This window comes from Gavia stellata, chromosome 13 (genome assembly GCF_030936135.1).
Source record: "Gavia stellata isolate bGavSte3 chromosome 13, bGavSte3.hap2, whole genome shotgun sequence".
NCBI lineage: Eukaryota > Metazoa > Chordata > Aves > Gaviiformes > Gaviidae > Gavia > Gavia stellata.
Window position 1 is genome coordinate 23,241,710 of NC_082606.1, and position 14,470 is coordinate 23,256,179.

Below are 14,470 nucleotides of genomic sequence, written 5' to 3' on the forward strand. Positions count from 1 at the left end.
GGTTCTCCCTAAATGGCCACAATTACACAAACCTGTGCTGCTGATAGATACTGGGAGCTCTGCCGCAGTGCGGTTGTCTGATTTCCTAGCTGCAAGGTCACACAAAAATGTGGATTTAGAGGATTTCTCTTCATAATTGCAACTGGGTGAAGCTTCTCACCCAGGGAAGCGTTCTTCCACTGAGAAGGGTGGACCGAGATAACTGGCAAACTGGTGGGGAGTTTGTGAGCTGGTTTGACCGAAATTCCCCCAAACCCTGAGATATTTAATTTCCAGTGAAAGCCCTCCATCTTCTGTTTGGATTGTTCATCTCAGGATGCGCTTTTCTTATGAAATTTAGATAAATTTAGTTTTGGAGACCGACAAACTTGTCACAAGGTGGACAGAAGCTCTGTCATTTAGACCAGAAATATTTCCTGATATTTAATTTCAGCCAATAAACCATAAACCCCTACGTTATTCCCATAACGCCGCAATGCCTGCCACCCCAGGGACTCCCTGGCAGTTGGCGTGTGGTTTTTGCCTGTTTATAACCCGGCTGGGTTTGAATGGAGTTTGATGGGCGAGAAAGATGCTGACACCCAGATGGCCCCCATGCCAAATTTCAAAGGTTTGCTATAAATGACAGAGCCATCACGGCTCTGCAAATAATGGTTGCAAGAATGAGGGGTCACCTTTCGAGGCATCTGTGCTCCTGATGCTTGAGGGATGCAAACCACTCAAAATAAAGACAATCCTTTATACATGAAGATATTCAAAGTGTGATTTTAGGTTCTGTATCAAACAGATATTAGGGAAACCCCCGGTGTGACCCATTCAAATTCAGCAAACCGAGGACCGACAGCACATCTGAAGCAACCCGCTGCAGCCTGGCCAGCTGGGCTGCGTCGGGGACGAGCATCACTCACCTTCCAAGCTAAATATCCTTTCCCCCAGCGCATCCACGATGTCTTTGAGTGCTGCTTCATCCGTGACATTAAAGAAATGCTTGTCATCTGGGTCGCTCGCTATGAATTTTATCTCGTTCAAAAAGGCTTCGGGATTGATTCCTCTTCTGTTATAATAACCCAATACCTAGGTTTGAAACAGAAATGCAAGATTCAGGGGTTTTCATGCGATGGATGGAGCTCTCCCAAAGCACCCAAGTGAGGGGCGTCCATATAGAAGGAGCCCGAAAGCCTTGGCGTCCGACACCCCATTGCGGGAGCAAACCGAGGGGCGAGGAGCTGCTGTAATTCCTCCAGGCAGCCCAGGCTGGGGACCCCTCATGCAATTTGGGAGCCTGGCACAACGCAGGGTCCTGCCTGTCCCAATGCAGTGCCGAGCATCCCACCGCCTCCTGCAACAGCAGGACCAACAACAAGGACCCCTGCGAATGCGCTGGGAGCGGTGGAGGTGGGCTGCACTGTCAGCCCCATCGCATTGGGGTGCATGGGGCGCTGCCAAGCTCTGCATAGCTTTTGCAGCTGTTCGCTGCCGAAAGTGTTCCCCCCCAACTTACCGCCACCGCGTATCTGGTGACGTTGTCCTTCTCGCTGTCCTCGATCACCTTCTCCAGGTCTGGGCTGTCGTGCGACTCTCCATCTGTGATTACAATCATTACTCTCTTTGCCCCTTTCCGGCCACCTTTCTGAAACGCTTCCGAGCTGCAATTGAAGAGATGCCCTGGGCTGCTCAGCCTCACCAGGAGGGTCGCGGCTCCCACCGCCGCGCGCTCGCCGAAACCGCCGCGGCTGCCGAGACGCGCGCCCGATCGCCCGCATCGTAAAGCGCCGAGAGGTGTTTGGTGGGCTGCTGGCCCTTGGGGAGGTGCAATCGGGTGCAGGATTCTCGGGAAACATTTTAGGACTTTCAAAGGGGATTTTTCCACCGATGGAGCTGGCTTCTTGCGGGAGAGCAGCCGTTAATTCAGCAAAATGCCCTAAATCTGCAGCAGGAATACTGGTCGGGCTGCGGCAAAAAAGTGCAGGAGCAGGCACGTGTCCCAGGTAACAGAGGAGATGGAGCGGTGGGTCGGGGCTCTACTGAGCTCCCGGGTACCCGACGGGGGTCTGCAGAAGAACTACGGTGCCTGGGGCAGATGTGGGGTCGTGTTTGGGGGCTGAGCGCTTTCAGAAAGAGGCTGCATTTTCGGAGTCAGGCTCTGCCCCCTCCTTCTGGTCCAGCTGCAACCGAGGATGGAGCGGTTTTACAAAGCATCATTTGTAAAGCACCAGTTAAGGACTGAGCCTTTTTGCAATAGCATTTTTAGCCCGGCGGTATCCCCTGTTTTCTAAGCAGCGAGGAAAAGTGAAGGGGGAGAGAGGGAAGAAAAACAAACGGTGATTTTAAACCTGTTATCAGAATGAACAGGAACGTGAGAGATGTTTACCGAGCAAACTCTATCCCATAGGCAGTCCTGGTTTCTGTACCTCCTCTTTGCTCTATGTGACTGGCAGCCGCTACCACATCTTTTACAGACCTGTAGTCATTTAAATGAAACTCATGGACGACATCTTCTCCGTACTGAACAACTCCGACCTAGGGATTAAAGGAATATCACAAAGGATGCCAACAAGGCATAGTAAGGGCCTGTGACACGACGAGCACGCTTTGTCGACCACACGAAATAACAGCCACCGGTGAAAATCAATCACCCTGTCCCGATTTGCTCATTTTCCCTCTACGGGACGGTTGATAATGCTCAATTTTATTTCCATTCTCTGACAGCTTTCACCCACGCGCAGCAACCCTTGCCCTGCCTTAAGGGGTTGGGGTGATGCAGATGTGCTGTGCCCGCTGCGGACCCACAGCATCTCTAGATGGGACCAAACCGGGGGTTATTTGTGCAAATTGTCGAGGGTATCCTTGCACAAATTGCTGCCGAAATCAGCCCATGATTACTAATAGGAAGAGGATGGAGAGCTCTTCGCAGCTGCAACAAGCTGCCCCCGCGCAGGGCAATACTTCTATATTTCCACATGATTTCACCCTCTCCACGCCCGTCAGGGTGTGGGGTGCTGCTCTCTCCATAGCTCAGTTAAAGCCATTAATGTCAGCGGTATTTCCATGGGCTCGGCTTTAAAATCCATACATTGAAAGTTCATTCTGAAAAAGCGCGGTGCCAAATTACAGCGTATCGGCAGAAAAAGGGAGGTCGGAAACGGCCCCGTGAGCGCGGCCGGGGGACTCTGCACGACGCGGGGGGGGACACGCGTAATTTGTGCAGGGGCTTACTTGTATCTGGCCGGGGCCAATATAAAATTTTTTCAAGATGTTTATCAGGAAGTGCTGAACTTCAACCCAAGGATATATGCTGTTTGATCCATCCAGAACTATGATTATGTCCATGTACGTCTGGCATCCTGTGAAAAATACGCAGTGTCTTATTGAAAGACCTTGGCAATGCTTGCAAAGGGGAGATTTATGGCTTCATTCCTCGCAGTCAGGTACTTGCTCCTATGATTTGTTTGAAAAAAGGTCTTATTTCAATCATTCATAAAGACCTTAGGGCTTCAGCAAGGTAGAGAGAAGCCACAAGCATCCTCTCTGCCGAGAAAAGACCGGATAGCTTTCTAAGAATAACACTCAGTGGTATCTTTTCTGATTCAGATTTGGACCTTTATCCGGTCTAATATAGTTGCATACTTCAAAGAGTGGCCCGCTGCAGGCAGGATCCGGCCTCCGTTCCTCCCGCAGAGCGATGCTTTACCCCTGAGTCACTCCTCAGCCCTGCCTGTACTCGCCATACAACGCAAGTCGGGCATTTCCTCCCCTTCCCGTTAAATCCTCAGCGACAAGGCAGCCAAAAACCCCGGCGAGGACCCCAGGCCTTGGCTCCGCGGAACGAGCTGCGAAGGTTTTAGGCAGTCGACTGGTTTCCAGCGGGGAAAATTGCTCAGTGTCATCTCTCTAGCTTGCATATATTTTATAACACTATTTAGAAAAGTAGCAGAAAACCAGGAGATGCTGAATTTTCCAATGACAGATATTTATCGGTTGCCCTTTTCGCCTACTGCAAGCGTTTATGGGTTAGCGCATCCATGGACTGGGGTCTCACGTGGGTCGCTCCATCACCGTGCTCCTCAGCTGCGTGCCACCATCTCGATCCCCCCCTCACCCCGGGACCCACGGAGAAGAACCGACCCTCTGCATCCCACTCGTTAAACGATAACGTTCTGCTCATTAACCACCTCCTCTCTAAAAAAAACAATTATTCTTTGCAGCGAGGGCTAAAAGCATCTCCTGGCCATAAAGACGGAAGCGACGCTGGTGGTGGGCTCTGCCTCTACTGCCTCTGCCCCCCAAAAGTCACTTTTTCCCGTGCCCTGCTCTATGCCGTGAGAATTAATTGACACCAAACGGGTGATGGAGCTGGGGCATCGCACCCTGTGCCCGGTGGGGGCAAGGAGCTTCTGGGAGCTCCGGCGGTGCAGGACAGGAGTCGGCAATTTTTACCACCTACAGGAAAGCCAGAAGCTTATTTAATACCTCAAAATAAAATCACGTACCCAAATTTACAAACATGGGCCAAAATATTTAGCTTGCAGTCAACGAGCTCTTTGTTTTGTGTGGCCAAGGTCTGAATTCTTTCCCTATTTCGCCTTCCTAGCTGTGCTGATAAAATATTCTGGATACTTTTATTTCTGGTTTTGGAAGAATAAGGTGTTTTTTGTCTTCCCCGGGTGTCAGTCAAAAGGAAAATGTTTACCAGATGTCTGTGTACGTAACCCCCTTTGAATCACTTCCCTGCAACCATTTCCTCTGCTCTCTTGCCTTCGCTTAAACACTGACATCGCTTTGTTTTCTCAATGGGACTGAAGCGATTAGAGAACAGAAATTCCCTCTGACTTCAAAGGCGGGGTTAGAGCTGCGGGGCAGATTTTTTCTCGTACTCTGCAGAGCCGGAGCCACCGTCTTGGAGAACCTGAAGTTGGAGTTGACCCGGGAGCACATGCCCGTGGTGTAGTAGGAGCTCCCGCACTCGTGGGACCAGAGAGGGCTGCAGGCCTGGGGGGAAAAATCAAGCGTCAGGGATGGGTTTGAAACCACCACTTTTTAATTGCTGCCGTGCAAGGCTGTCCTCTCCTTTGGCATCTTTTTCCCCATGGAAGGCGAGGTTTCTGAGCCCCGCAGTGCACACAGCGTATATATAAATACACAGAGGCGTATTTGCACGACGTTATGTGCTTATGAAGGTGCATCTGGTTTTGCGTGCCTTTACACTCTGATGTACGCGCACCTCGCAGCGACCTCCCCGCGCAGGGAGACCGGCTGTGCCGAAGCCCCCGTTCCTCACCAGAAAGCTGTTGTCCTTGGGGTTGGTAGCCAGGCTGAGGCCGAGGCGCATGTTGTCCTTCCGCTCGGAAACGTTGGAGAGCGTTACCCGTCCTTCGGAGAGAGGATGCGGTTAGGGACAGCCGCCGGGCAGGGATGCCAGCCACCCAGCCCATGTCCCCGTGTTGCTCCTCAGCATCTCTGGAGCAAGAGGGAATCCAGCTGAACGCCGGAGGAGAGCCTCTTGGCGTGCTTACACTGCAGAGTTTGTGCTTTTGGGTTTTTTTTTGGAAACAGTTGTCAAGATGAGAACTGTTTTTTTTCTTAGATGCCGCAACCAACAAAGAGAAACGTCTGCTAGGGGATGAAGCTGTGAGTCAGAGACGGCATCTCTTACACAGTCAATATTTAGGAAGCAACCCCTGTGAGCAGCTATAGCATCTCTTCTCTTACTGCCAGGCCAGCAGGCATTTAGTGGCTGGTTTATCTTTGTGCACTGCTTTCGTTTCCCATGTCAGCCCAGAAACCGGGAACAACCCTGTCTTTCTGCTAACGGTAAGAAACTTCAGCTGCCACGCAAATGCTGCCCAACCCAGTTCCTGAGGGCACCAAAGCTGCCTCTGCCTGGGGGGGTCCGGCAGTGCCAGCTCCCGCCACGCTTTCCCCACTTCAGGGGGTCTGGGCAACGCAGCTCCCTGCACCCCAGGGCTCCTCTTTTCTCTTCTGTCCAAGAAGCCAACTGAGAAGGGGAAGACATTGGGCAATTAATGGTAAAATTGAGGTGTTGGTTGCAAACCGAGATCCACAAGCCGGCTGCAGCCCCGGCTCTCAGCCATGCACCCTGAGCTTGCTCCGACCCACTGTCTGCATGCACGCTGCAGCAAAACCAGAGACAAAGGGGCTTTAGCCCACGTTATAAATCCCCCAGGACCCCGGCTGCAGATGCTGAGGCCCCACCGTCCTGCTCTGGTACCCAGCTATGCTGACTAACTGGACTGCGCTAACTAGACGAGTTAATTGGGAAAAAAGTAAAATAGGATGTGCTCATGGAACCAATCTTTTCATCTGAAACTTGTTTCCAATGGAAAAAAGATTGCTTTTTAGCAAGATCCAAATTTACACACACAAGAGAATTATTTCCTTGAAGAATCTCTATGTTCTCATAGCAAATAACAAAAAAAAAAAAAGGAAAAAGAAAACAATGTTTAAAAAAAAAGAAAATATTTGGAGCCAATCAATCAAATATTGCAGATGATCCAAAGTTCCTCGCCTCTTATCAGCTCTGGTAGAAACCCAGGATAGTTTAGATTCATAATGATGAAAAATAAAGTGAGAACAGATGCTCCAGCTGCTCCAGTGTTAAAAAATCCCAGACCTTGCCCCCAAACCCCAGCGATGCTCCTCAGGACCATGAGAAAGTCCCCAGCTCTCACTTTCCCCACTGAGACAGCGACGTGCCTGTCGGGCGTCCCACTTTGGGCAGCAAAGGGGACTCATCCCCTCACGCCTTGCACTGCCCCAACCCAGGGAGGGCACATCCCGATATGACGCTGTAGTGCCGTCGGCACAGTCGGTGCTGGACCAGCCCAAGAAACCCCAAGAAAGAGCTCGCTCTCTCCATCCAGGGAGATGGGATTGGGATGTCTGCGGGACCGGAGCACCCCTGGCCTCTCTCCTCCTGCGACGGCAGGGATGGGGCCGGGGGGTGGTGGGGCTGGGTGATAATTGCCCAAATACCAAAGCCACGGGGGCAGGCTGGGTGCTGGGAGAAAACCTGCCTGCGCCCAGGGAACCTGCTGCGGTGGGCACGTTGTCCAAGCATCCCCCGGAGGGGGAATACGGACACCGCCATGTGCAGTCAGGTATTTGCTAGTGGGACCATTATCCATTGATAAGTTTATGCTGATAATTTAATAAGCCAGTTTAAGCTATATTAAATAAATAACTCTTTTACTTTATTCCAGTTTGCTTGGTTTTACCCTAATGTTGCCTAAAGCTCAGCACCAGGAGTAACGTGAACACCTGAAATAATTCCTTATCTAAAAATCCTCCTAAAACACGCAGTCTTCACGCTTTTGGGGATAATCGGGGCAATGTGACAGGGTGCATCTTTACAGACCAAAGCAGTGATAGAAAGCACCGTGTTAAAAATGCCCAGCTCCCCCTCGCTGCCCCGCGGGTGTGCGGTACCTAGGTTGAGTTTGGTGCAGTTGCTGTGGGTGTCGCTGGTCACCGGGCACTTGTAGACGTCTCCCGTCTTCTGCTGGCCGTTGGTTTCGTAGGGAGCTCCCACCACCAGCCTGCGGGGAAGAAGGGTCCGTCAGTGCCCAGAGGTTGGGCGGGAGGTGTGGGAGCAAACCCACGGCCACCGCCGGAGGGGAAACCCCCCGGGAAAAGGGATCCCTCAGCCCAAGCCCCCGGCTCATGGTTCGGGAGGTGTCAGGAGAGGGTCCCTTGCTGGGGAGACGCTGTCGTTCCCCTGACCTGACTTGGCGCAAGCAACAAAAGCATTGTTTTGACTTCCCCATCCCACAATAGCAGGCAGCAATAAGCCGGGGACGATGATTCAGCTGCTTGGAAGTAATGGCCATCAGATGCACGAAGGGTGAACGAATGCCTGGCAGCCAGCGAGGTCTGCCCAACCGTCTGACGGCGCGGGGAGGAGCGGCGGACCCCCATCACCACCTCGGCTCACGGCTGGCACCGCCACCGAAACCCTCAGCATCCGTCTGAGGTCCCGTGGTGGGCACGGCTGGCCCCCGGGAGCGGGGAACGGAGGTGTGCCTTCCCACCACTGCTTCAGGTAGGAACTTTTTCATGCCAGGATTGTCTTCAGGACTTGGATGCGTACGAAGAAGTCCTGCCTAGTGATACCCGAAGGAATAGCAAAGAGCTGGTATAACACTAACAGCAACTCACACTAGGAGCTGTGAGGAATTTTCCCCACTAAAAAGCTGAAAAAGTGAATTTCCAGGAGTTTTGCTCCGACCTGGGGTTGTTCACTTACGAGCAGCCCAGAGCAGTACGTGAGGATCCCCAGCTCAGCGGCGGGTGAGGACGTTGGGTGTCTATCTGTTCTTTAAAATAAGCGGAGCTGATAAAAAACCAAACAACCACCAAGGGTGCAGGCCACTCGTCGGGATGTATCTGGGACATCGCAAGCATTTTTCTCGCTTTTTCTTGGGGACTTGACCAGAATAGTACAAAACAGCAAACCAAAGGAGGAGAGCAGGACCTGAGGAATTTGGCCGTTCCTTCCAAGCTAGTTCAAAAATACCCCGAACCATGTTTTTTTGGCATCTTCAACTCCCAATGTGTTAGCCCCAAAATAAATCTGCTCCATTGCATTTTTGCTGTCAAAATCCTATCGGTGGATGCAACCATCCGAGTCCGGAACCCCAGATAAACAGGACCTCTTTTGTTCCACGCTGCCCTACCCAGCAGCTGGCAAAGCGACCGTCCCCGGCACAGATGTTCCCTGTTAGACCAGAAATGGTCATTTTTTTTAAATGCTGCTTCTACAAAGACACTAAACACTCATTCTTTTATTCCATCCCTATAAAATGGAATTGCTCACCAAATTAAAAGCTCCAAAATCTAAGCAGCATTTAAGGATTCTCATGGAAATACTTCCTGTCTTACAGCTTCATTGCTAACGAGGAGATTAATTAGGGGAAAATAATAACCATCTGGAACTGTCCTCAACAGCATCCAGAAACGCGGGGAGATTTGGTACCTTCTCTCTGGCCTGTACAAGGAGTTTGCTCATCTCCCTCTGCCTCTGCCGCACTATCGATGCGCGTTTGCTCAGGGTCAGAGACGGGGGGAAGGTGGAAGACGGGAAATGTAGTGAAAGAGTGTGGGAGGGGGAGAGAAAAAGACCTTGAAGGTGAAAAGAAATGAAGGTTGAGACACCTCAGAAGATGATGTTCTCATTTTCTAGTTCTTCATTCCAATAGAAGAGTTTAACATGAAGAGGATTTAACATTAACTTCTCCAAGCAGCTCCACCTCGATGCGTCCCCTCACCTCCCAGCAGGGAAATCCCAGCTGGGACTTTCCCATTAATTAATAGTCACGTATTACTGTTATCGCACTACCCATTAATAAACATTCCCAAACACCAGTGGTTATTAGGTCGAAGCATCTCTCCCAAAGGCGAGGCGATGACGAGGGCAAACCACCCACTCCCCCAATTCCCCAGCCCTACGTCAGGGCTGGAAGCTCAAAGAAAGCCCAAATATTTACAGACGCTGCCATGAATGCAAAGGGGCTGTGAAGCTCATGAAACCAGAATTTTTGTCTCCCAGAGACAATGGCATTGTTTTCCCTTTTCGGTTAAGTTTAAATGATTAATTAGCTGAAGCTGTCAGATTCTCATGGAAACTTGGCAGCTCGGGAAAAGGCTTTTCCAGCTGTTTGAAAGGTGCCGGTGGCAGGGATGCTGTAAGCGTTCCCCGAAGTCGGCTGTCAGAGACGCTGCTCTGCTCACCAGCTCACCGGTTGCTTACAAACCTCTTCCTTTCCTTTGTGGTTTGTAAACCCGTGCTCTAAACATTCTTTTTTTTCCTTAAAAAAAAAAAATAAAAGTCCCATCCAAAATCACTCAAATCACCTAAATCCAATCGGAGCATCCTGCCGCAGCAGGGAGCCGTCCCCTGCTCCATCCCGGCTTTCTCCCTCCCCACGCACCCTTGGGTCACCCCAAATCTCCCCGCCTTGCACTCCCCGAGGGCTGCAATCCTCGCCCGGTCACGGCCTGATGCTAAACAAGCAAAGCCCTCTGCAAAGAGAGAAGCGGCAGGCCCTTGCGTCACGGCTTGGCTAATAAACGGAGCTTTAAAAGAAAATCAGAAGCAAACAAGCCCGCCCTCGCCTTCCTTTTCATGCGCTCCGTATGGGGAAGACAAAAGCAAAAAAAAAAAAAAGGGATTAAATGTGAAAAGCGCAGACTGCTCAGGGCAACATGTCTGAGGACATATTTTTAACTTTCATCCTGGGAAAAAAACAAAAAAAGAAGGAAAACGAGGCTGTTGGTGGAAATACCCAGGGAGCCTCTGCTCTGCAAAAGCACTTTCCCAGCAAAGCGCCCGTGCTGGGTCCCGCTTCCCGGGCCGGGACGGCTGTGCCCGTGGCTGCAGGCTGGGCGAGTCTCACAGCAAACAGCAAAACGGTGTGTCGAGCTCAATTTGCGTTTTTCTCCACTGTTGTAAATGATTTTATTGCGCGTGCGGGAGCGGCGTGCGCGGTGCTTCTAGCACAACCGGGCAACATAAAATCTGAAATGCTGCCGTGCTTCGGTGTGTGAAACAATTAGAGCCACACCTGCTCGGTACTGATTGAATTGGTGGGGTATTTTTTTTCTTTCCCCTTAGTCAAAACATTATCTGGTGGAATTCCCTGTGTCACAGACATTAATTCATGTCAGTTATCTCAGCACTGAACCCAATAAATTATGTTTGGCTGGAGCACATCTCCCGGAAAAACATCCGTCCCTGATTTGAAGGCATCAGGCGGTGGAGAAGCCAGCATTTCCCTGGGAAATTTGTCGCAGAGTCCAGCGCTTAAAAATCCCTGGCAGTTTGGCTGCACCTCCAGGCTGAGCCAAAGGGATGTGCCCGTCCCCAGCATCCCCTCCCGGAGCGGTGTACCACCGCCATCAAACCTCCGACAGTCCTGGGTCCGGTTCTGCTTCATTTCTTTAGTCCCTATTTATCTTCATGTATTATTCGCTATTGCATAAATTTTTAATTTCTGCCTGTTGCCCCTAAAGCGCTGTTGGTTTTTACCTGCACTTTCTCCTGCCAGGGCTTTACTCACCAGCACCTTCGCCTGGATGTACTCAGCCCCTCGCCCCGTACGCATGATGATCCCACACCCCAGAGACCCCTCAGCCTTTTTGCATCCAGGAATTTCCTGACTTTTTAAGGGAATAACCCCCCCGGCGCAGCAGGCTCCCCGGGTGCATTGCGGAGAGGTTGCAAAGCTCGTTCTGAACCTTAAGATATTTTGATTAAATGGAAAGAAATCAGGGAAGGAAGGTATGTCTAGCTGGTGATCCGGGAATGCAGGGATTAGGGAGGAACGGAGAAGCAACTATGCTTTTCACAGCATTTTTCAATCAATGGGACACTTAATCTCCTGCAAGGCAAATTCACTTGCAGTTAATTTATTCAAGATGGAACTGGATGAAGAAGTGATTAAGGAGGTTGAGGAAAGGGAGAGTTCAGCTGTGGAAAACTTTAAATGGGATCGGGGCTCCTTGGAGGGAGCGTGACAGAGGAATGGACTTTGAAATGTTTTTCTCCACATTGGCAACGGTGGAAAAAAATACCTAGTGGGATTCCAAGGAGAGGCAGAAACAGCGGAGGAGTCAAAGAGACGGCGGCGCAGGAGGATGTGGGACCTGAAAATGAGCCCTTGGTCTGACAGCAGCTTTTTGTGCAGCTTCTAGCAAATCAATTTATCAATCTCCAGTCATTTTTTACCTCTTTAAATACAAGATGGCTTCACTGAAGAGCACAGAGAATGCAGGAGGGCTCTGCTGATGGTGAGGATCCCATCGCCTTGCATGGGCAGCGATGGACAGATTGCCGCTCCAGCCAGTTCTGCTCACCACGAGCAGATAAAACCCACGCGTTGGTGACCACGGGCCACCTCAAAACCACGCCTGGGACAAACAGCCGCGGCCGAGCGCCGGCTGACCTCCATCATGGTCTCATGGAGGGAGTTCAAGTCGATGGCGATTGCGTTATTAAACCCAGATCCATCCCTTAGCAGTGCCCAAAGCCCGGGGAGGTGCAGCAGAGATCTCGGAAGATGGCAAACTGATTTTTTTCGTTGCTCTACAGGGCAGACCCACGGGCTGGGGGCAGCCAGCGAGGGAGCTTGGGGCATCTGGGAGAGGAGCGTAGGCTGGCAGCGAGAAGAGGCGCTGGCTCTGGGAGCACCAACAAGCCATCCCGGTGTGCGCTGGGTTAATGGGGCATTAAATAATATCAGGTGGGTACTTTCAGAAAGCAGTTTTGAAGAAGCATGGCGCACAAAGCCAGGAGCGATGCAAACCTTTGCTTTCCCACCTGGCAGCAGTGAGAGGTTTCATCCAGCCCAGGAGCTGAGGCCGGGGTGTGTGGCAGGGGAGGAGGAGGAAGAGGATGGTTACAGCGGGGAAGTATTTGCACTGTCCACATCAGGTTTCCATTACCCTCAGCAAAGGACAATGTCCCCGGGCGCTGCCACCCAGGAGAGGATGCTCCTCCCAGTTGTGGCTATTTCATCCACATCCTTCTCTCCTGTGTGTAACATCGTCTCATCCCAATCCGTTCCCGATCATCTCCAGCCCTAACACTGCTTCTGGGCTGACATCCTTCATCTCCAGCTCCAGAGGGGCCCTTCTCCAGCACCCGGCTTTGGTCCGACTCATCACCGACGAGCCATTCGGGCTCGTTATTCAGCAGTGGTTGCAGGGGAATGTTACACCCTTTGCAAGAGAGTTCTGCCCACTGAATACCTGGTAAATGACCCCTTGGCAGAGGCATTCCCGGTGGAGGCATTAGAGCCTCTCGCTCACTCCCAAGTCTCCCTATGCTCCCCATATTATCCCATTAAGGACAGTGCAGTCGCTGTGCTCCATCCCCACGTTCCGTCAGTTTAGGGGATATCTCTCCCAAGACATAGCGCATCCTTGCTTTAAGGTTTGGGTCCCACCAACCCCGCAGAGCCCAGCGCAGGGAGCGGAGGTGACTGGGGCCAGACCCAGACGCACCCCTGGGCATAGCTTTGTCCCCATCCCTGTCCCCTCCCGCTCCCGCACGGGGAGTGCCTGCAGAAGTCTGTCCATCTGCCGCCGACACGCACGAGCACCCTCGGTTGTTGTTTTTTTAAGGGCTGATCAACGTTTTCTCTGCTTTATAACAAACCCTCTCATTGCAAAACAAAACGTAAACACGACTGCAATTTAACCAGCTGTTCCGCACGCCGGGTTGAGCTGGGAATGGATGCTCCTAATTACACAGCCCGTTCCCACAGTGCGTCTGCAAACCCCTCCCGTGGCCACGCAGGACCCGGCGGGCCACCTCCTCCCACACTGAGCGGCCACGTCACGGGAAGAGCCCCGGGGGGGCCCAGCACCAGAACACGGAGGCGCGCAGCGTCCGAACCCCGCGCGCTGCTGCAGCAATTACACAGACATCGCAGTAAGCAAAACTACCGGCGCTCTCCTTAAAATAGCAGATGACGGGCGTGTTGCAAAACATGTCTGAGGAACTCGCAGAATATTGTGGTCGGCAGTAATGATACTTTCTTATTTTTCCTGGTGTAATTTTTTCCCTTTTACTTAGGGATATTGTAATAAAGAGGTGTTTACAGGCGAGGCCCGTCAGTGATTCTTGGCTCGGCCGCGGGTTTCCACTGCGGCGGTTGGAGGTGCTGGTTGATGCTCTCTGTGGACTGCACGTGTCCATCAGGACTCGTGCGATTTCTGGCTTTCTTCTGGAGTTTTCCAAAGCAAACCCTGATCTGCGACTCCGCTTCTCACCAGTTGCCTCTTGCTTTCCCCAGTCACCCATTATCACCAGCTAACGGTGTTCGGGGGGTTCCCCCACCCGTGCATTTCTGCATTGGAGGCACTGTTGGGTCACCGCTCCAATACCACAGCTCCGTCCAGCTGCCCTTCGGTGCTCTGAGACCAGGGCACCAAGCCCCCAGCCCTAAATAATGAAGATGTGATCGCAAAGGCCTTTTTATGGGTGAATAATATGGGATGGGAAGGAGCAAGACCCCCTTCCTCCATCAAGATCTTCATAAATGAGGCTATAGATATTTTGCAGCACATGTGTAATGTGATGGCACAGGCAGGGCTTGGTGTCCACCCACCTCCAGCCTCCCACCGCGGGAGGGGTGCTGGGGTCTTAGGGCTGCACCTGAATGCTAACGCTATGGTGCAATGAGGATGCTTTAAAAAAAAAAAAAAACGCTGAGGAGACAATTTTCCTCTATGCGCCAAGGGCCTGACTGCCAAAGCTCGTGCTTGATGGGCTTCCTCTGTTTCTTCCTAAAAATCCTGGTGCACCTCAGAGGGGGAAGCCCACCTGTGTGTCACAGCAAGCAAAGGTAGGTTAGGGAATGCTGCTTTTGCTGCAGCGGTTTGGAAAGCCCTGGGTAAACCCACAGGGTTGGGGCAGGGGCGATTTTCAGGCTCTCGAGGTGGGGAAGGG

At 51.8% G+C, this 14,470-nt stretch overlaps 1 protein-coding gene across 1 annotated transcript in view; it reads right to left on the reverse strand.

Moving 5' to 3' along the window:
* Nucleotides 1-14,470, reverse strand: part of ITGA11 (integrin subunit alpha 11) — a 48,284-nt gene that overhangs the window by 19,478 nt on the left and 14,336 nt on the right. Inside the window, exons 3-9 of the mRNA XM_059823675.1 lie at nt 7,447-7,556; nt 5,279-5,370; nt 4,875-4,989; nt 3,217-3,344; nt 2,372-2,520; nt 1,502-1,646; nt 909-1,074 (exon numbers count right to left, since the gene is read on the reverse strand). Coding sequence (XP_059679658.1) covers nt 909-1,074; nt 1,502-1,646; nt 2,372-2,520; nt 3,217-3,344; nt 4,875-4,989; nt 5,279-5,370; nt 7,447-7,556 — 905 coding nt within the window. The remainder of the gene's footprint in view (nt 1-908; nt 1,075-1,501; nt 1,647-2,371; nt 2,521-3,216; nt 3,345-4,874; nt 4,990-5,278; nt 5,371-7,446; nt 7,557-14,470) is intronic.